Genomic DNA, 22028 nt, shown 5'->3' with positions numbered 1-22028 from the left:
TTACTCTGTCTCCTTGCAAATTTACTCTGTTTCAGTTGCAAATTTTTACACTACTGTGTGTAAAAATAAATCTTACATTTACTGCTGTAAAAATCTCTTACATTTGCTGCAGAGCATTACATTTCATATTAACCAACAAACAAAAAAAAACTTTCTCTGCATACAAATTTTCTTACACTGCTGTGTAACTTTACTCACGCGCGTGCTTCCCTTGCATTTGCATATTCTCAAATCAACCTGCTGTAAAAATTCCTCTTTTCATTCGCTGCTGCGAGTTTTACATAACATTTCATACTGTTGTATGTATTTTTTTCATATGCCGCGAACAACAACACATAACAAAAAAAACATATGACAATACATACTTTTGAGCCATACTCCCGTGAGCAAATAAAAAACATTAAACTTAAAAACTTTACCAACTTTTACCTATCACATTAAATTTACATTAATTACTTTTACGGAGAAACTGGCGGTCAAAACAAAAACTTCACGTTATGTCCATGGTACAGGCCTGTATGCAACTTTAGTTTCAATCAACGGTGGTCATCCTTCCTTCCAATCGAACAGATATCGCTCGGTCAAATCACACGAGCATTATGCTCCGATGAAAAGCGGTTTTGGAAAGTGTACTGAGGATATCCGTGTGAAGTACTTTGGAGATTTTGCACAACTTGACTTCCCAGTACTTCAAATATTTTTGACCATGCATATGCGCCCCAAGCACCATGAGAGATAATGGCAATCCATCGCAGGTTTTCAAAAACAGATTAACTACTTCTTCAAAACCTACATCTGGATAAGATTGGTAAAAGGCGTGGCAGCAGAAGAGCTCTTTCGACTGTTGTGGATCCAGTCCTGTGAGCTTGTATATGGACGACTCTACAACTCTCCATCTTATAAGAACATCCATATTATGAGAGGTAACTAAAATCAAGCTACCGGATGGAAGGACATCCTTAGCTGGTGAAAGTAATGCATTCATCTGCTTAATATCATCTACATCATCTAAAATGATGATAGCTTTAGAAGCTGCGAGATACCTACTGAGCATCTCTATACCTTCATCAATGCCATTTATCTGCCCATTCCATTGAGCCAAGTCCTTAAGACGCTGACTCTGCAAAGAAATTAAAGGTTTGTCTCTAACATCAAATAAAAAACAAGATCTATTGTATTGTGAAATCTGACTGTTAAAGATTTTTTTTGCAAGGGTTGTTTTTCCAACCCCACCAAATCCCACAATTCCTATAATTCTAGTCTGGCCGCTCTGCTGCTGCAAACGCATTTCCCTTTCAAAATCTTCTATTTTCTGTTCCAAAGCTATTGGATATTTGAACACATGGAGCTTTCTTGGAACCTTTTTTAGCACTCCTTCCATGACCTTTTCCAGAGCTGTTGCTCGTCCCTAAACAATTTCCAGAGTACAATCACGAGTCAGAAATGCCATGTTGAAATATAATTTCAACTGCCATGCAGGGACAACGATGGCAACGCATTTTTGAAAACCGTCGGTATTTTCCCCGCACCACCTTTCACGCAGCTTGGTATTTTGTGGGGAGGCTCCGATCACACCGACCAGCTGACGCGTGTCCACAGTACGGTTCCAAAACCACTCATTCCTCGGAACGTAAAGTTCGATTAAAAGCGGCTCCTAGGGAATTAATGATAGTCGTTCGATTAAATCAACAGACCTGCACCATTTGAAGTTGCGTGAAGTTTTTTTTTTTTGTTTGACCGCCCACGTGAAGCAATTAATGTGATTTACTTTGGTTCGTAGATTGTAGGTGAAATGTTTCAATTTTAATGTTTTTTTTATGCACAGAAGTATGGCAAATTAAAAGAAAGGTATGGTCATTTTTTTTTGTTAAAAAATATACACAATGTAATATGTAAAAAATAGTAAAGGTCGTGTGTCATTTTTTTTTGTTTTTGTTGTTTAAGGAGATACAGGGGAAGCACGCAGAAACATGAAGAAAATCGTATGTAGTTGTATATGTAATGAAAAGCTCGCGATAGCGAATGAAGAAAAAGGGAGATTTCTTTTTACGGGAGTTTGAGCACATAGAATGCGCAACAGTGTAAAAAAAATGTTTTTTTTGTTGAATGTAAAATGCGAATGTAAAAGATTTTACAACAGTAAATATAAGTTTTATTTTTACACACAGTAGTGTAAAAATAAATTCTGGAGCTGAAACAGAGTAATTTGTTTTGTGGAAGTTCTTGGAGAATCCCTCTAGCAGGGGAAGAATTTGTAACAACAATTGTCTTTGATTAATGAATACAAGTTTATTTTGGTGTGTGAAACTTTGTTCTTCATCTCCAGCAAACAATTTTTTTTGCTTCCCTGTGTTAAGATCCCGTGGAAACAGAGCATTGTTCTCTGTTCAGTGATTTTGTTTTGGAATTTACCAGAAAATTCCCAACAGTGGTATCAGAGCTTGTCCAGGCTCTTTGAAGGTGTCAAAGAAGCTGAAGGGAAGGATTTCTTGCTGCAGCAGCTTCTCCAGCAAAGTGAAGACACAGTCAAGAAAGGATCCAGGTATTTCTCAAAGTTTTTTTTCTGTGTTGTTGTTGAAGACACTCAGTGATTTTTAAATACACAGTCAAATATTTGAAGCATAGCTGAGAGTGCAAGGAATCGCTGGCTCCAGCACCAGCACGAGCACTAGCATGGGTATTTTTAATACTCAGCTCCCACAATTTAATGGGAAAAACTATGACTATTGGGCAATAACCATGAGATCCCTGTTTGCCTCACAAGGTTTATGGGAACTTGTTGAATATGGGTTTGAAGAACCAGCAGATGAAAATGAGTTTAACAAATTAACTCAGACAAAGGAAGATATGTTGAAGAGCAATAGGAAGAAGGATTCAAAAGCCCTTGTATTTTTGTATCAAGTAGTGCATGAGAGTGTGTTTCCAAGGATAGCAGCAGCCAATACATCCAAAGAAGCATGGAAAACTCTCAAGACAACCTATCAATGCATGGAGAAAGTGAAGACAACAAAACTATAGTTGTTGAAGAGAGATTTTGAAAATTTGTGCATGAAGGAGTCAGACAATATTGACTCATTCTTCACACAAGTGATATGGTCTGGTCACACAGATAAGGACTCATGGATAAATTCTTCAAGAAAGGAGGATTGTGGAGAAACTGTTGAGAGTCCTACCCTCAAAGTTTGATGTGATTGTCACCACCATAGAAGAGACAAAGGATCTCACAAACTTTTCAGTTGATGAACTTCATGCATCACTGATAACACATGAGCAGAGATTGAGTAGAAATGAAAACTCATCTCTAGAGCAAGCCTTCAAGACCCAGATGTCCTTTGGAAGAGGAAGAGGTCAAGGCAGAGGAAACAAGAGAAGAAGAGGCAGAAGCCAAAACAGAGGTGGAAGAAACAGTCCAGCGAATGCTCAAGGAAGAGGCAACAATCCAAATCAGAACCAAGGCCAAGGCAGCAGTCAACAAAGTGGACAACATCATGCTCAAGGACAAAGGTATGAAAAATCCAATGTCTAATGTTATTATTGTAAAAAATATGGGCATTATGCAAATGAATGTAGGAAGAAGCAGCATGATATGAATAATAGATCTAGTGCAAATATCACTAGAGAAAATATTAGCCAAGATAATGTGCTTTTAGCTTGTAACATGGCTGAAACAAACAGTGATGATATATGGTTTCTAGACTCCGGTTGCAGCAACCATATGACAGGAAACATAGCCCTGTTTTATGCTTTAGATCAAAATGTGAAATCACAAGTCACACTTGGGACTGATAGTAAAGTTTATGTTATGGGAAAAGGAGAAGTTAAAATATTTACAAAGAAAGGTGAAAAGAAAACCATAGCAGATGTCTATTATGTTCCTGGAATAAAGTGTAACCTCTTAAGTATTGGACAACTTGTTCAAAAGGGTTACAATGTTTTCTTTGTGAATGATGTATGCACCATCATGGATAGAGCACCCAGAAAACAATGTATTGCTGAAGTAAAGATGCAAGGAACAGGATGTTCCCTCTCAGAATAAGGGTAGATTTGAAAAATAAAGAAGTAATTGCAGCAGTGACACAAGAGGCTTTCCAAAGCGTACCAAAGGATGAAAATTGGTTGTGGCACTTGAGATTTGGACATCTCAACTTTGTAGGTCTTAACTGGTTGAGTAGAAAAGGAATGGTAAGAGGATTACCATTGATAGAGAAACCAGACAGCCTTTGTGAAGGTTGTATCTTGGGGAAACAACACAGAGAAAGTTTTCCAACCGGGAAAAGCATAAGGGAAAAAGCACCCTTAGAAATTGTCCACTCAGATTTATGTGGACCAATGCAAACTCCATCACTTGCAGGCAGCCAATATTTTCTAACATTCATTGATGATTTTACCAGAAAGACTTGGGTTTATTTCCTGAAGAACAAAAGTGAAGTGTTTGAAAAATTTCGAAATTTCAAAGCACTTGTAGAAAACCAAAGTGAGCTGCATATCAAAGTTTTAAGAACTGACAGAGGAGGTGAGTATATCTCCAAAGAATTTCTACGTTTTTGTAGAGAAAATGGAATACACAAACAATTTACCACAAGGTACACTTTGCAACAAAATGGAGTAGCTGAAAGAAAAAATAGGACAATCATGGATATGGTGAGGAGTATGTTAAAGGCAAAGAATTTGCCAAATGATTATTGGGATGAAGCTATAAACTGTGCAGCGTACATTTTGAATAGGTTTCCTACAAAAGTAGTCATGAACAGAGTGTCGAAAGAAGCATGGAGTGGGAGAAAGCAAGGAGTCACCCACATGAAAGTTTTTGGATGTGTGGCCTATGCACACATTCCAGATTAGCTAAGGAAGAAGTTGTACAACAAAGGGGAGAAATGTATTTTCATTGGATATAATGAGGAATCCAAAGCTTACAGGTTGTATATCCCATCTACCAAGAGGATTATTGTGAGTAGAGATGTTCATTTCATTGAGGAGGAAGCTTGGGATGGAAGCATAGAGGAAAAAATGAATGTTAAAAACTGTTTGTCTCATGATGAAGATGATGAGGAGATGGCTGAAATACATCCCCAAACAGCAGTGCCAACACAAGGGCAGCAAGAGACACCCTTGAGGGGAAATGAAAGTGCTTCTCCAAGCACACCACAAGGAGGAAATTCAAGTGCTTCTTCAAGCACTTGTACACCAAATGAAAGAGGTAAGAAGTTCAGAAATTTAAGTGACATTTATGATGAAGGTATGAACTCTTTATTTGGTTTATATTGTCATGTTGATGACCATGTTCATTTCGAAGATGCAATTAAGGATAGGAAATGGATAGAAGCTATCGATGAGGAGATGAATGCCATAGAAAGAAACAAGACATGGGATTTGGTTGAGCTACCAAAAGGAAAAGAAGTCATTGGAGTCAAATGGGTTTATAAGACCAAGAGTAATGCTGAAGGCAAAATAGAAAGACACAAGGAAAGGCTGGTTGTCAAAGGATACAAGCAGCAGTACGAGAGAGACTATGAGGAGAATTTCACACTGGTTGCAAGAATCGAAACCGTGAGAGCAGTGTTGTCCATAGCAGCACAAAACAAGTGGAAAGTTTACCAAATGGATGTGAAGTCAGCATTCCTAAATGGAGTGTTAATGGAAGAGGTTTACATTGAGCAACCTCTAGGCTATGAAAAGAAATGCCAAGAGCACAAAGTGTGCAGATTGAAGAAAGCCCTTTATGGGCTGAAGCAAGCACCAAGAGCATGGTACAGTAGGATAGATTCCTATCTACTGGAAAAAGGATTTGAGAAGTGTGAGGGAGAACCCACCGTCTACATCAAAGAAAATGATGGTAAATTACTAATTGTTGTGTTATATGTTGATGATGTAATTTTCATAGCTAATGATGACTACCTCATTGAAAATTTCAAAACAGTCATGAAAGAAGAATTTGAAATGACTGACATGGGTATGCTGAGATACTTCTTAGGAATAGAAATAGATCAAAATGAAAATGGAATTTTTATCTCACAAGAAAAATATGTTAATGAAGTGTTGGAAATATTTAATATGCAAGAGTGCAAGGAAGCAATCACTCCCACAGTGATGGGATTAAAACTCAGCAAAGAGGACAGCAGAAAGGATTTTGATCCTAGTTTGTACAAGAGCATAGTTGGCAGCCTCATGTATTTAACTGCAACTAGGCCAGATATAATGTTTGCTGTTAGTTTAATTTCCAGATTCATGGAGAGGCCAAAAGAAGCACATTGGCAGGCAGAAAAAAGAATTTTGAGGTATGTTAAAGGTACTAAAAGGTTTGGCATTTTATATACTGTCTCAGAATGTTCAGATTTAGTTGGATACACTTATAGTGATTGGGCTGGAAGTGTAGATGATTGGAAAAGCACATTCGGTTATGTTTTTCACATGGGTTCAGGAGCCATTTCATGGGCTTCTAAGAAACAACCTATTGTAGCATTGTCTACAGTAGAGGCTGAATATGTGGCAGCTACAGTAGCAGCATGTCAAGCAGTTTGGATGAGAAGAATGTTAAGGAGCTTAGGCCAAGAGCAGGCAAAAGGAATAGTGATTTTTTGTGACAATAGCTCAGCTATTGCATTATTCAAGAATTCGGTGTTTCAGAAGAGAACGAAACACATCGACACAAGGTTTCACTACATCAGGGAATTGGTGAACAATGGAGAAATTATTTTAGAACATTACAGAACTCAGGAGCAGGTTGCAGACATTCTGAGCAAGCCATTGGACCAGAAAAGTTTTGAGTTTTTGAGGAAATGTCTGGGTATGACTGATAATGCAGCAGTTGAAATTAAAGGGGAGTTTTGAAATATAATTTCAACTGCCGTGCAGGGACAGCAACAGCAGCACAGTTTTGAAAACCGCCGGTATTTTCCCTGCACCACCTTTCACGCAGCGTGGTATTTCGTGGGGAGGCTCTGATCGCACCAACCAGCCGACGCGTGTCCACAGTACGGTTCCAAAACCACTCATTCCCCATAATGTAAAGTTCGATTAAAAGGGGCTCCCGGGGAATTAATGATAGTCGTTCGATTAAATCAACAGACCTGCACCATTTGAACTTGCGTGAAGTTTTTTTTTTGTTTGACCGCCCACGTGAAGCAATTAATGTGATTTACGTTGGTTCGTAGATTGTAGGTGAAATGTTTCAATTTTGATGTTTTTTTTTTATGCACGGAAGTATGGCAAATTAAAAGAAAGGTATGGTCATTTTTTTTTGTTAAAAAATATACGCAATGTAATATGTAAAAAATAGTAAAGGTCATGTGTCATTTTTTTTTGTTGTTGTTGTTTAAGGAGATACAGGAGAAGCATGCAGCAGCGTGAAGAAAATTGTATGTAGTTGTATATGTAATGAAAAGCTCGTGGCAACGAATGAAGAAAAAGGGGGATTTCTTTTTACAGGAGTTTGAGCACATGGAATGCGCAGCAGTGTAAAGAAAATGTTTTTTTTGTTGAATGTAAAATGTGAATGTAAGAGATTTTACAGCAGTAAATGTAAGTTTTATTTTTACACACAATAGTGTAAAAATAAATTTTGGAGCTGAAACAGAGTAATTTGTTTTGTGGAAGTTCTTGGAGAATCCCTCTGGCAGAGGAAGAATTTGTAACAGCAGTTGTCTTTGATTAATGAATACAAGTTTATTTTGGTGTGTGAAACTCTGTTCTTCATCTCCAGCAAACAATTTTTTTTTGCTTCCATGTGTTAAGATCCTATGGAAATAGAGCATTGTTCTCTATTCAGTGATTTTGTTTTGGAATTTACCAGAAAATTCCCAACATGCCATATAAGTGATCCAATAAATTAAATCTAAAGACTAGCAAATTAAAGTTAAGATTGACAGAGAATTGTAGTGTAGTTCTCACCCATTATAAGCTTCCAGGTCAAAACCGCTTATGTCTGCAACATTAAAAAGAGCGTCCTTCCACTCTTTTATAATGAGGGAGTCATATAGCGGCTTCTTTTGACCAGTTTTATGGTCGATTGTTTTCTTCTCTTCGAGCTCGCACAGGGATCGGGCATACACTCCATTTTCGCCCCTTGTGCAGCAGAGCATGTAGGGAACCCACGGGAGCAGGGGCAGGACTTCATCATAGAGTCCAGTTTCCTCTTGCGTCCACGAAAGTTCAGTGGCTGGACACCGTAGAAGACCGGAATGATAGGTGCCCTCGATTCGAACATCAAGACAAGCTCCTTCAAACACCAACTGGATTCGGCATATTTAGGAGAGAAAATAGCTATGTGCACAGAGGCTCTTCAGATAGCACCTTCGATTTGAGGAATTAAGCCATCTCCCTGTTGCAATTCTTGATTGTCCAAGAACACTCGCAGTCCGTGCTTGGTGAGGCGATCATAGAGATAGGTGGCCAACATTTTCTTGCAGTCAGGACCTCTGTGGTTGATAAACATGTCATACACATAGGAGTTGATGTTGGTGTACGAGGTGGATGCCATATTACCACAAGATTAGAATTATACGATTGTCTGGTTTCTCTCAGAACAACTGCAAAATGTCTACCAAAAGATGACATAGGAGTTGTTGTGGGCATACGAATTGGATGCACAGGTCGATGAGTATGCCATATTACCACAAGATTAGAATTATACGATTGTTTGGTTTCTCACAGAACAACTGCAAAATGTCTACCAGAAGATGACCCAAGTTACCACTTGTTCACTCGCCCTTTCTTGCGCTGTGACTCGCAGTGGATGACCCTAAGTTACCACCAGTTCATTTGGCTTTTGTTGCTTTTTGTGTCTCTCAATACTTGGCAATAAGTTGAGAACAAAACTGCTCTGAGATCCGGTAGGCTTCTAGGTTTTTTATCTAGCTTAGCAAACAAAGTCCTCCCTTTACGATGAACGACTTTTTCACTTTTCTTATTAATTTACTAGAAATTGTCCCAAAAGGTACCAAGAGAGGCCGATATGATTATTAAATTGGAATTGTTGAATTGGAAAATTTTTAATTTAATTAAAATAATAATTTTTGTATAAATTCCTACTTAATTAAAAGTTCTCTTTTTGGATACTCCCAAGATTTTTATATGGAAAGTTCTCTAGAAGAGATACCGATGAGCAATTTGAGCTGGCTAAAGTCTTTCTAATTGTTTTTTATTATGGTAAAATTATATTGATAATTCATTGGTTTTACTTTCAAAAACTTGAAAGAATTTGAAGAGCAAATATAAAATTACTTTATGGGTTTTAATCCGAAAATCACTTATTTGTAAATACATAATGAAATGTGATTTTGTTGAAACCCTGCACAAATGTTTTATATAAGAAAATAAGCCCAAAAAGTTGAAAGGCTACAACTAAAACTATAATCAACACCCCCGTAATTCCTAATCGTTGACAAAATCAAGAAAAAGGAAAAAAAAAAACACATTCATGATAGCAAAGTTACAAACCTTTCATAGTTTGTCATCAAGCATTGTAGAGTACATAATGAAATAGATCAACCACCTGATTAACAAATAAGCGTTGTAGAATTTTGATTAAAAAAAATTACTTTGGTTTTCAAAATTAAGCAAATAATAATGGATAAAAAATTTATATATGTCCAAGTCATGTAGAAGATTAATTATTGGTAGGGTTGCTTTGTTCCTATATACTAAAGTTGGAGGTTTATGGTATGTTTTGTTTGACAATATATATTATATACTATTAGGTTTATTCCAATTACCTTTTAAGTTTTATGTTATATGTGTAGTTGCAATAAAAAATAATAGTATAAGTGGAAAGATGCATTGTTGTTGGAGGACTGACTCTAGGGCTGTAATGGGTAAAAAAAACAGTTGCCAGAGGGAGAACTTATTCCATAGATTTGTATATAAAAATTGAGTTTTTTTTTTATGCCACATGTACAATACTCTATACCAAATAGCCCCCAAAGAGAGGAATACCTCCATAAACATTGGAAACAAAGGGCTTCAATGCTCAACATCCATCTTCCAAAGGCGCTTCAAGGGTAAATACTTCTGCAAGAAACACTTTCAAATATGTGTGGGGCCCCAAAGTGGGTACTCCAACCTTCACAGGCCATTCCAAATACTTGCATCTTCCTCAAAATGGTACATTCCCACAGCAATTGAGCAAACAAGTAAGCCAAGGGACTGACCTTTTCCAGCCTATATTTAAAAGAACAAGCATCTTCCTTAACAAGTGAACCAGTGAACTTATTATGGAATTTGTTTCATTGGAGTGCTCCACCTATTGATGTATCTCCATTTGAATAGGTTCCTTTGCACACATCTCCATGTTATTGGTTCAAGGCACCCACACGTGGAGGGTATCTATTCAGATGATATACTAACTATTGAACCCTTTTTTTTGGAATCGACCAATATGGCTGTAGCATCATTGCATCAATTGAAGGTACACAAGGATCTAACATTTTCAGGCTCTAATACTACTACATAACTTATACTTGGTTAGAAAGGTGTAGAAATATTCTACATGTGATGGCCTAGAGATAACAATACAGAGAGAAGATGACCTTCCTTTTACTCTCTTCCACCAACATGTACAATCTCCAAAGCAAACATTCAACCCAAGAATGCTCAAAACTTTCTTAAAAAACAAGGTAGATGCAATGGATGTTCAGAATTTCCCTTTGTTGTTATGTTATCAGATAAAGTTTACAACATGGGGATGATCTTGCAACTCTAGCGGCCCCTGTTATATTGGTGGCAACATGTGTGAATTCTACCTACCCCAGAGAACTACAAATGATTCTGTCATGAAAAGCTGAAAAGTATATACCTAGGATGAAACTAACAATGATAAGCATATCCAATCATGATGCATAAGAAAAAAATCCCTAGTATGTAGAACATAATAAAAAGTACAAAAGAATAGATGACAATGCCCAAAAGCAATCTGTGATACATTGCATGGAATGCCATCTTAAAAGCCGTACTATATTTTTCGTTACTTTTCCAATGTCATTTCATTTTTGCTGCAATAATTTCCATGCACTCATTTTGGAAGAAAATCATGAAGCTAAAGTTAATAGTAAGCCTAAAGTGCCCTGTCAACCGGAGCTGAAGTCTTTATTTCAAAGGAAAACAACGTTTACCAAAAAAAATATATTTTAAAAATGTGCTATGAATAACTAATAATTCTCGTATTATGCATGGAGAATATCAGAAAGCAATTGTACTGCTAGTTCCTACTAATGCCTTTTCAAGGGGCTTAAGATATCATTACTATAAAATGACTCTATATGACTCTCGAGTTCCAGATAAATGCTCATTGGCTCAATTTGAAGCACCAACAACAAAAACATTATGTTGCATCTTCAAAAGTACTTACAAAAATAAGCTACTCTATGCCCAACATACCTCTTTTGAATTGGAGTCAAGATAGCATATTGACCACTCTGAGAGTCTGAAATGTACTTTTCCTTTCATTATTCTCCTTTTGCTGCTTGACAAGAGCGGTGATCTTGAAGTGCTCTGAAAATGATTGGCCAAGGCACAGAGGCATCCATTTGAGATAATTTGTGAAAGTAGTTCCCTATCAAAGTGATATATATAAAATATAGACATCTTAGATTTCACACTGTGAAGTTGTCTCTTTCTGAATTGAAGATACTCTAATTATTCTCCAAATGCACCAAGGCTATTGATAAAACAAAGACCCCACCTCTAAAATAAAGTTTCATCCTCAGAAAGATGGGAAAAACTTGGTCAAGTTGAAAGGGAGAGCATAAAACTCTTCACTTCTAGGATCGGTTCTGAATGAATGGAACTTATCCCACCAATGATGGCCTCTGTCTTTCCTTGTTGAGCTCTCCCCCATATGTAGAGTGTTATCCAAAAACAATGCTATGCTACCAGCAACTAAAGGTGGTGACCAGAAAATCACATTGATAATGTCATTGAACTATTAAAAAAGCGATTAAAAAATGTTTAAAGTTAAAAACATGGAAAATTTGAAGATGGAAGGGAATGTTACCACAACGAACTGCTAGCCAAAAAATTTCAATTTATTCCCTGAAAGAAGCTGTAAGAACCCTACCCATCGTCTATGAGTGTGGACTGGACCATGACCAGAAGAAACTGTAAATTCATTGAAGTATTGTGGTACCGGTAATCCCAAAAACAGAGAGAAGCCGAAGATGAAATTCATCCTGAAACTATTTAGATTACAAAATTGAAGGAAACTGAGACCCCCACCAGTTGCTCATCAAGAATACAAAAAATTTCAGACATGAGGCAAAACCCAAAGAATTGATGTTCTACCCTACAATTTTAAAGTTGCATTGTACAAATTGTCTGCCAATATAGGTACCCAATGAATTGTTGTTTTACCCTAATATGTTGAAATTGCATTGTACAAACTAAGTGTCTGCCAATATGAGTTAACCTTAAGGTTTTATGCATACATCCATTATACATTATGGCAACAGCTAAGATACTACTACTTGACTGACTTTGCAGCTCAGCACATAGGATTTGTGTACACTGTATACATACCAACATAACCAAAGAGGAGACAGTACACGGCAACGACAATGGGTGCTGGAATAGAAACAAAGATTGCTCCAAATTTTCTTGGAACACATTAACATGAAATTAGCAATGCAAAATCCTAGACTAGGGGATAAACCCCAAAATGAGAACAATATCCCAACTTGAGTTGATTATCACCAAGAACAAAGAAGAATATCATAAATCCTGCTGATATCTGGAGAATCTTGTGACTCCCAACTCGTGTCAACCCCAAAAGACTAGCGTTCTCACTACAAATTCCCAAGATATGACAAATTTCAGAGCTAGTATTGCCAGAAATGGGTCAAGTTGTAGCTAAAGTTTCCAGAAATGGGTCAAGTTGCCTGGTTCTTACACTAATACATTTCAGAGCTAGTATTGCCAGAAATGGGTCAAGTTGCAGCTAAAAGTTTCCAGAAATGGCTCAAGTTGCCTGGTTCTTACACTAATACTGTCGACCCACTTCCAGTTCCAAACATCCCATCCAATAAAATTCCAATTCTCTGTAGGGAGGACCATTACATTCCATCAACGACAATGATACAATCTTCTAATTACCTGATGCCATAATGGTGAAAGCAACGAATCCATTTCTGTACCTGCCACCCTATACCAAAGCTGCTGATAGATGAAGGGGGAGGTGTGGCACTTGAAAACCTTTAAACAACATAGAATGTACCAGTAGACTGCAAATTTATGAAAGAAAAAAAATAGTAGTCAATACCCAATTTTGTTTTTAAATAGAAACCCAAAGATAACTATCAGAAATGTCAACGGGATAAAGAAAATAAAAGAGAAGAAAGAATATTTGATATATGGCAAGCAGGCAGACCTCAACAAGAGACACAAATGCTGCAGCCAACATTGCAAAAGACTGTCCTCCATCAAAAACAGGTCCTCCCCATTGAAATGGATATGGAACACTTATCCTGTAGAATAATAAAGACCATGCTAAGGCTTTGCATGAGAACGTACTGTATGAAATGACATGACAATTAGTATGCATGCTTCTTGTAAGAATGCACACCATTTGGCACCACTAACTAGTATAGAATGGTCTGTTCAGTAATGGGCTTGGGTCTTTTGAGGGGTATGCTTGTATGCTCCATCTACAGTGAGAATATGGGCATATGCCCACACAATAGCAATTGCAATTATGATGGCAAAATGCTCAAATAAAAGCTTCTTACGAGTCTTGATATGTCGACCATACTGAAAAGAAGGACAAAAGAGTTTAATCAGTTAGTTTCATTCTGCAACAAATTAGTGCCACAATCTTTCCAATTACAATTCATTTAATACAACAGATTTAAAAAAGCATGGAAAGACTAGGAACAAGATATATCATATATATCTAGAGAGATACACTCTAGAAGTTTACACATAATGGTAATTAGTTAATTCCTTACCTGTGAAAAGAAGACTAGTGCAATAAGTTGTGGAAGCCCTATTTCAATGCATTTCCCCACCTGTAAATAACATCAGAGTACAACACTTCATTTGACTTTTTTTCAAAAAAATAGGATATATTTTCAAACGAAACGGAAATTCATATAGAATAGATATTACAAAATATACATCCAAACATAAATTTCAAGGTAGGTAATATGGATATCCAAACGTATGGGTGTTTGGTGAACAGAAGAAATTCCAAGTTTGACGCGAAAAACCTATCAATCTATTGAAAATTGCAAAACTGGTTTCGATAGGACCCAAAACTTATTATTGTAAATGCAAGTTTAACTAGTTGAAAGTTAAAATAAAAACTAAGAGTTGGGCTATTAACTAATACCTGAATAAACTGACATGATTTGTTTGAAGACATCTAAGGTCAATTTAAGTGAGTTAAAGTTCATTAAATTGACAACACTTGAGTCAGGTCATTCTTATGCTAGTCAATAATACTTTTACTGCATGCAAATATTTCTGAAATACATTTTAACCAAATGAAAGGACTTCATCTATGCTAGCTACTCAAGCTAGAAAGTGTATTAGCACAAGTAAAATCGAATCTAGTGGATTCAAAAAGATTCAGTAGCTATGTCATTTAGTCATTATAGCTTAAATTTTCACAAGAGAAGTTTCAAAACAAACTGGAAATAATTCTTTTCAGAACTTACCATGATCCATTTGTGAAACAGTCCAACTTTGAACACTGCTTATTACTATTGTGATTAATATTAATAAAGATCATTCATAATATGCTATTGTGTTAAAAATTTAAACCTTAAATATATATTAGACGATATAATTAGGAGTAAATCAGGACTAATCTAAGTCAAACATTTCTGAAACATTTTTTTATTCATAATACATTTCCCAAAAACATTTTCTGTTTCATCTAGTTTATGCAATATATTTCATCCTGAGTATCTGTGTAAAATAAGGTGTTAAGTTCCAACCAAACTATCTGTCCAGAAATCACCTACGATGCAGAAAAGCACATACTGCATCCATTCAAAAGAAGAGTCTGCAGATATCAAATCAAAATATCTATTGCTTCAAGATAAATGAAAGTCCAACAGATGGACCTTGTTTAATAGAAATAGTCATCAAGCCTGTAATTATCCAAGCAATATGGGTGCTATTCAAGTTAGCTAGCATACTTGAGCAGGTCCTTCTGTTCCAAACCAGTTGTAATCACACTGTAATTTTGAGTACCCTACAGCTTTCCATATCAACTAACAAAAATGCTGGACTAGGGCACTCAAGCTTAGGAATTCTATACCCATATAACTCAAATGCAATTATGGCATTCATTGAAACTTGAAGCATATGAATTCTATTCAAGCAAATAGAAAATTTGTTTAATACCAAGTGAGTGCAATAGAGATCAGCTTCTGAAATAGAATTTGTTTAAGCCAAGTGAACATAACAGAAATGGTGCTCATTGTCCACTTACCCACGGGAACCCAAGTTCATAGAGCCCAAGAGCAACAAGAGTTACTAGTGGAACTGCTGAAAGAGGACTCAGATACCTGGCACGCACCATGCCATCAAGACAACAAAATCATGATCTACAGACTGTAAATCCTTAGTACATGTAGCAAATTTGAATGAAATTACTTGAGAAAATGGATAGAGATCAACCGACCTTACAACAATAGCCCACAGACCACTGAATCCCAAGATGATTTGCAGTGTTTCGACTTCCTGAACCAAGATTGGATCTACTTAAATTTGATCGACTTCTACTTTTGTTATCATATATATGAATACTTCTATCATAAAACTGAGTGTTTGCAAGAGGTTGCATAGATTTCAGGGAGCCCATCTACTAAAATAAGAGTAGAATGGGTAAGCAGTTGATGGAAATTTCTGATAATTTCAAACAAAAACTAAACAGAGAAACAATGCTCTGTTTTAACCATAGGATCTGTTTTAACCACAGGAAACCAAAAAGAAATTTGTTTGCTGAAGATAGAGATTTACACATGCACAAAGAACACTTGTATTCATTAAAATAACTGCTGTTACAAACTTCTTCCTCTCTTAGAGGGATTACACAGGAACACTTCAGTTCCACAACAACAAAAAAATTGCTATGTCTCCTTGCAAACTTTACTCTGTCTCAGCAAAAAAAATCAACACACTACTGTGTAAAAATTACATATATTTATGTTGCATCTCCCATTGCATTTGTTCAATAAAAAACATTGCATTTGCTGCTGCATTTTTACACTTCACATTCGCACTGCTGTGCATAAGATTTTTTCCTTTGCGCTACTACAAGTTTCACACTGCATTACAATGAACAAAAAAAAATACATATGCTCTGCTGTGCTTTTCATTCCTTTCCCATTACATTGCTATGAATAATAAAAACATGACAATACATATTAACTATACCATATTCCCGTGAATTAATAAAAAACATTAAAATTAAAACATTTCACCTACAATCTACGAACCAACGTAAATTACATTAATTGTTTTACTGGCGGTCAAAATCAAAAAACTTCACGTCAACTCCATGGTGCTACATGCCTGTACATTCAGTTGTTGACTTCCATCGAACGGTTCCAAACCAAGCTTTCAATCAAACGGTTGCAATCAATATCGCACGGCCTCTTCATACCGAACTTTATGCTTCGATGAAAAGTTGTTTTGGAAAACGTACTGAGGACACGTGTCAGATGGTGATTGTATCGCTGCCCTCCAGAGGAATACCACTGTCCGTGAAAAGGTGGCACGATAAATGTACTGGAGGTTTTCAAAAAGGTTTATGGTTGCTGTTTTAATTAAATTGCAGTTGAAATTGCATTTCAACACTCCCCTTTAATTTCAACTATTGGGTTATCAATCATACCCAAACATTTCCTCAAAAATTCAAAACTTTTCTGCCCCAAAGGCTTGGTCAGAATCTCAGCAACCTGCTCCTGAGTTCTACAATGTTCTAAGACAATTTCTCCACTGTTTACCAATTCCTTGATGTCAATGTGGTTCGTTCTCTTATGAAACATTGAATTCTTGGATAATGCAATAACTGAGCTATTGTCACAAAAAATCACAGTTCCTTTTACTTTCTCTTGGCATAAGCTCCTTAACATTCTTCTCATCCAAACTGCTTGACATGCTGCTACTATAGCTGCCACATATTCTGCCTCTCCTGTAGACAATGCTACAATAGGCTGCTTTTTAGAAGCCCATGAAATGGCTCCTGAACCCATGTGAAAAACATAACCGGATGTGCTTTTCCGATCATCTACACTTCCATCCCAATCACTATCAGTGTATCCAACTAAATCTGAACATTTTGAAGTAGTTTATAAAATTCCAAATCTTTTAGTACCTTTAGCATACCTCAGAATCCTTTTTGCTGCTTGCCAATGTGCTTCTTTTGGCCTCTCTATGAATCTAGAAATTAAACTAACAACATACATTATATCCAGCCTAGTTGCAGTCAAATACTTGAGGCTGCCAACTATGCTCTTGTACAAACTAGGATCAAAATCCTTGTTGTTGTCCTCTTTGCTGAGTTTTAATCCCATCACTGTGGGAGTGATTGCTGCCTTGCTCTCTTGCATGTTAAATCTTTCCAGTACTTCATTAACATATTTCCCTTGTGAGATAAAAATCCCATTTCCACTTTGTTCTACTTCTATTCCTAAGAAGTATCTCAGCAAACCCATGTCAGTCATTTCAAATTCTTCTTTCATGACTGTTTTGAAATTTTCAATAAGATAAGCATCGTTACCTGTGAAAATAACATCATCAACATATAACACAACAATTAGTAATTTACCATCCTTTTCTATGATGTAGAGAGTGGTTTCTCCCTCACACTTTTCAAATCCATTTTCCAGTAGATAAGAATCTATCCTATTGTACCATGCTCTTGGTGCTTGCTTCAGCCCATAAAGAGCTTTCTTCAATCTGCACACTTTGTGCTCTTGGCCTTTCTTTTCATAGCCTAGAGGTTGTTTAATGTAAACCTCCTCCTTTAACACTCCATTTAGGAATGCTGACTTCACGTCCATTTGGTAAACTTTCCATTTTTTTTGTGCTGCTATGGACAATATTTTTCTCACTGTTTCCATTCTAGCAACCGGTGCAAAAGTTTCCTCAGAGTCTCTCCCATATTGCTACTTATATCCTTTGACAACCAATCTTGCCTTGTGTCTTTCTATTTTGCCTTCAGCATTACTCTTGGTCTTGTAGACCCATTTAACTCCAATGAATTCCTTTCCTTTTGGTAGTTCAACTAAATCCCATGTCTTGTTTCTTTCTATGGCATTGATCTCCTCATCCATAGCTTCTATCCATTTCCTATCCTTAATTGCTTCTTCGAAATGAAAAGAGTCATCAACATGACAATATAAAGCAAACAAAGAATTCATACCTTCATTTGCTGCCTCTTGTTCATAAATGTCATTAAAATTTTTGAACTTCTTACCTCTTTCATTTGGTGTACAAGTGCTTGAAGAAGCACTTGAATTTCCTCCTTGTGGTGTGCTTGTAGAAGCACTTTCATTTCTCCTCAAGGGTGTCCCTTGCTGTCCTTGTGTTGGTGCTGCTATTTGGGGATGTATTTCAGCCATCTCCTCATCATGTTCATCATGTGACAAAGAGCTTTTAACATTCACTATTTTCTCTATGCTTCCATCCCAAGCTTTCTCCTCAATAAACTAAACATCTCTACTCACAATAAGCTTCTTGGTGGATGGGTTATACAACCTGTAAGCTTTGGATTCCTCACTATATCCAATGAAAATACATTTCTCCCCTTTGCTGTCCAACTTCTTCCTTAGCTGATCTGGAATGTGTGCATAGGCCACACATCCAAAAACTTTCATGTGGGTGACTCCTTGCTTTCTCCCACTCCATGCTTCTTCCGGCACTTTGTTCATGACTGCTTTTGTAGGGCATCTATTCAAAATGTACACTGCACAATGTACAGCTTCAGCCAAATAATCATTTGGCAAATGCTTTACCTTTAACATACTCCTTGTCATATCCATGATTGTCCTATTCTTCCTTTCAACAACTCCATTTTGATGTGGGGTGTACCTAGTGGTAAATTGCTTATGAATTCCATTTTCTCTACAAAATCGTAGAAATTCTTTGGAGATATACTCACCTGCTCTATCAATTCTCAGAACTTTGATATGCAGCCCGCTTTGGTTTTCCACAAGTGCCTTGAAATTGCAAAATCTTTCAAAAACTTTACTTTTGTTCTTCAAGAAATAAACCCAATTTTTTCTTGTAAAATAATCAATGAATGTTAATATGTAGTGGTTGCCTGCAAGTGATGGAGTTTGCATCAATCCACATAAATCTGAGCGGACAATTTCTAAGGGAGCTTTTTCCCTTATGCTTTTCCCTGATGGAAAACTTTCTCCGTGTTGTTTCCCCAAGATACAACCTTCACAAAGGCTGTCTAGTTTCTCTATCAATGGTAATCCTCTTACCATTCCTTTTCTACTCAACAAGTTAAGACCTCCAAAGTTGAGATGTCCAAATCTCAAGTGCCACAACCAATTTTCATCTTTCGGTTCGCTTTGGAAAGCCTCTTGTGTCACTGCTGCTATTACTTCTTTATTTTTCAAATCTGCCTTCATTCTGAGAGGGAACATCCTGTTCCTTGTCATCTTCACTTCAGCAATACATTGTTTGCTGGGTGCTCTATCCATGATGGTGCATACATCATTCACAAAGAAAACATTGTAACCCTTTTGAACAAGTTGTCCAATACTTAAGAGGTTACATTTCATTCCAGGAACATAATAAACATTTGCTATGATTTTCTTTTCACCTTTCTTTGTTAAGACATTCACTTCACCTTTTCCCATAACATAAACTTTGTTATCAGTCCCTAGTGTGACTTGTGACTTCACATTCTGATCTAACATAGAAAACAGGGCTATGTTTCCTGTCATATGGTTGCTGCAACCGGAGTCTAGAAACCATACATCTTCACTCTTTTATTCAGCAATATTACAGGCTAAAAACAAATTCTTTTGGCTGATATTTTCTCTAGTGAAATTTGCACTAGTTCTATTACTCATATCATGCGGTTTCTTCCTACATTCATTTGCATAATGCCCATATTTTTTACAGTAGTAACATTGGATATTGGATTTTTCATACCTTTGTCCTTGAGCATGATGTTGTCCACTTTGTTGGTTGTTGCCTTGGCCTTGGTTCTGATTTGGATTGCTGCCTCTTCCTTGGGCATTTGCTGGGCTGTTTCTTCCACCTCTGTTTTGGCTTCTGCCTCTTCCTCTCTTGTTTCCTCTGCCTTGACCTCTTCCTCTTCCAAAGGACATCTGGGTCTTGAAGGCATGCTCTAGAGATGAGTTTTCATTTCTACTCAATCTCTGCTCATGCGTTATCAGTGATGCATGTATTTCATCAACTGTGAAGCTTGTGAGATCCTTTGTCTCTTCTATGGTGGTGACAATCACATCGAACTTTGAGGGTATGACCCTCAACAGTTTCTCCACAATCCTCCTTTCCTCAAGAATCTCTCCATGAGACCTTATCTGTGTGACTAGACCAATTACATGTGTGAAGAATGAGTCAATACTATCTGACTCATTCATACAAAGATTCTCAAAATCTCTCCTCAGCAACTGTAGTTTTGTTGTCTTCACTTTCTCCATGCCTTGATAGGCTATCTTGAGAGTTTGCCATGCTTCTTTGGATGTCTTGGCTGCTGCTATCCTTGGAAACACACTCTCATGCATTGCTTGATACAATAATATGAGGGCTTTAGAATCCTTCTTCTTATAGCTCTTCAACAAATCTTTCTCTGCCTGTGTCAAGTTATTAAACTCATCTTCATCTGCTGGCTCTTCAAATCCATCCTCAACAAATTCCCATAAATATTTTGAGGCAAGCAAAGGTTTCATGGTTATTGCCAAATAGTCATAGTTTTTCACATTAAACTGTGGGAGTTGAGTATTAAAGATACCCATGCTAGTGTTGGCTCTAGCCATTCTTGTACTCTTCAAAATACTTGACTGTGTGTTTAAAATAACTGACTGTCTTCAGCAGCAACACAAAAAACTAGCTTGAGAAATACCTTGAATTTTTGACTGAGTCTTCACTCTGCTGGAGAAGCTGTTGTAGCAAGAAACCCTTCCTTCAGCTTCTTTGACACCTTCAAAGAGCCTGGACAAGCTCTGATACCACTGATGGAAATTTTTGATAATTTCAAACAAAAACTGAATTGAGAAACAATGCTTTGTTTTAACCACGGGATCTGTTTTAACCACAGGAAACCAAAAAGAAATTTGTTTGCTGAAGATAGAGATTTACACATGCACAAAGAACACTTGTATTCATTAAAATAAATGCTGTTACAAACTTCTTCCTCTCTCATAGGGATTACATAGGAACACTTCAGTTCCACAACAACAAAAAAATTGCTCTGTCTCCTTGCAAACTTTACTCTGTCTCAGCAAAAAAAATCAACACACTGCTGTGTAAAAATTACATATATTTATGCTGCGTCTCCCATTACATTTGTTCAACAAAAAACATTACATTTGCTGCTGCATTTTTACACTTCACATTCACACTGCTGTGCATAAGATTTTTCCTTTGCGCTACTGCAAGTTTCACATTGCATTACAATGAACAAAAAAAACTACATACGCGCTGTTGCGCTTTTCATTCCTTTCCCATTACATTCTATGAATAATAAAAACATGACAATACATATTAACTATACCATACTCCCGTGCATTAATACAAAACATTAAAATTAAAACATTTCACCTACAATCTACGAACCAACGTAAATTACATTAATTGTTTTACTGGCAGTCAAAATCAAAAAACTTCACGTCAACTCCATGGTGCTACAGGCCTGTACATTCAGTTGTTGACTTCCATCAAATGGCTCCAAACCAAGCTTTCAATCAAACGGCTGCAATCAATATTGCACAGCCTCTTCATATCGAACTTTATGCTCCGATGAAAAGTTGTTTTGGAAAATGTATTGAGGACACGCGTCAGATGGTGATTGTATCGCTGCCCTTCGAACAAATACCATTGTC

General features: G+C 36.8%; 1 protein-coding gene and 1 pseudogene across 1 annotated transcript; both read right to left on the bottom strand.

The window, feature by feature from the left end:
- Positions 1 to 586: 586 nt before the first annotated feature.
- Positions 587 to 8476, bottom strand: LOC149182797 (disease resistance protein Roq1-like). Its single transcript, XM_089414681.1, has 5 exons — positions 8290 to 8476; positions 7888 to 8215; positions 6953 to 7067; positions 1229 to 1408; positions 587 to 1120 (listed from the first exon to the last, which is right to left on the bottom strand). Exons 1-5 carry the CDS (start codon positions 8474 to 8476, stop codon positions 587 to 589), a joined length of 1344 nt encoding a protein of 447 aa, XP_089270807.1.
- A 3142-nt stretch (positions 8477 to 11618) lies between these two features.
- On the bottom strand, positions 11619 to 16598 carry LOC149182796 (nucleobase-ascorbate transporter 6-like; annotated as a pseudogene).
- Positions 16599 to 22028: the final 5430 nt, after the last annotated feature.

Source organism: Pinus tabuliformis, chromosome 3_2 (assembly GCF_031772625.1).
Source record: "Pinus tabuliformis cultivar Carrire ecotype Pingquan chromosome 3_2, CPIR1, whole genome shotgun sequence".
Taxonomy (NCBI): domain Eukaryota; kingdom Viridiplantae; phylum Streptophyta; class Pinopsida; order Pinales; family Pinaceae; genus Pinus; species Pinus tabuliformis.
This window is presented reverse-complemented; position numbering and strand designations above follow the sequence as displayed.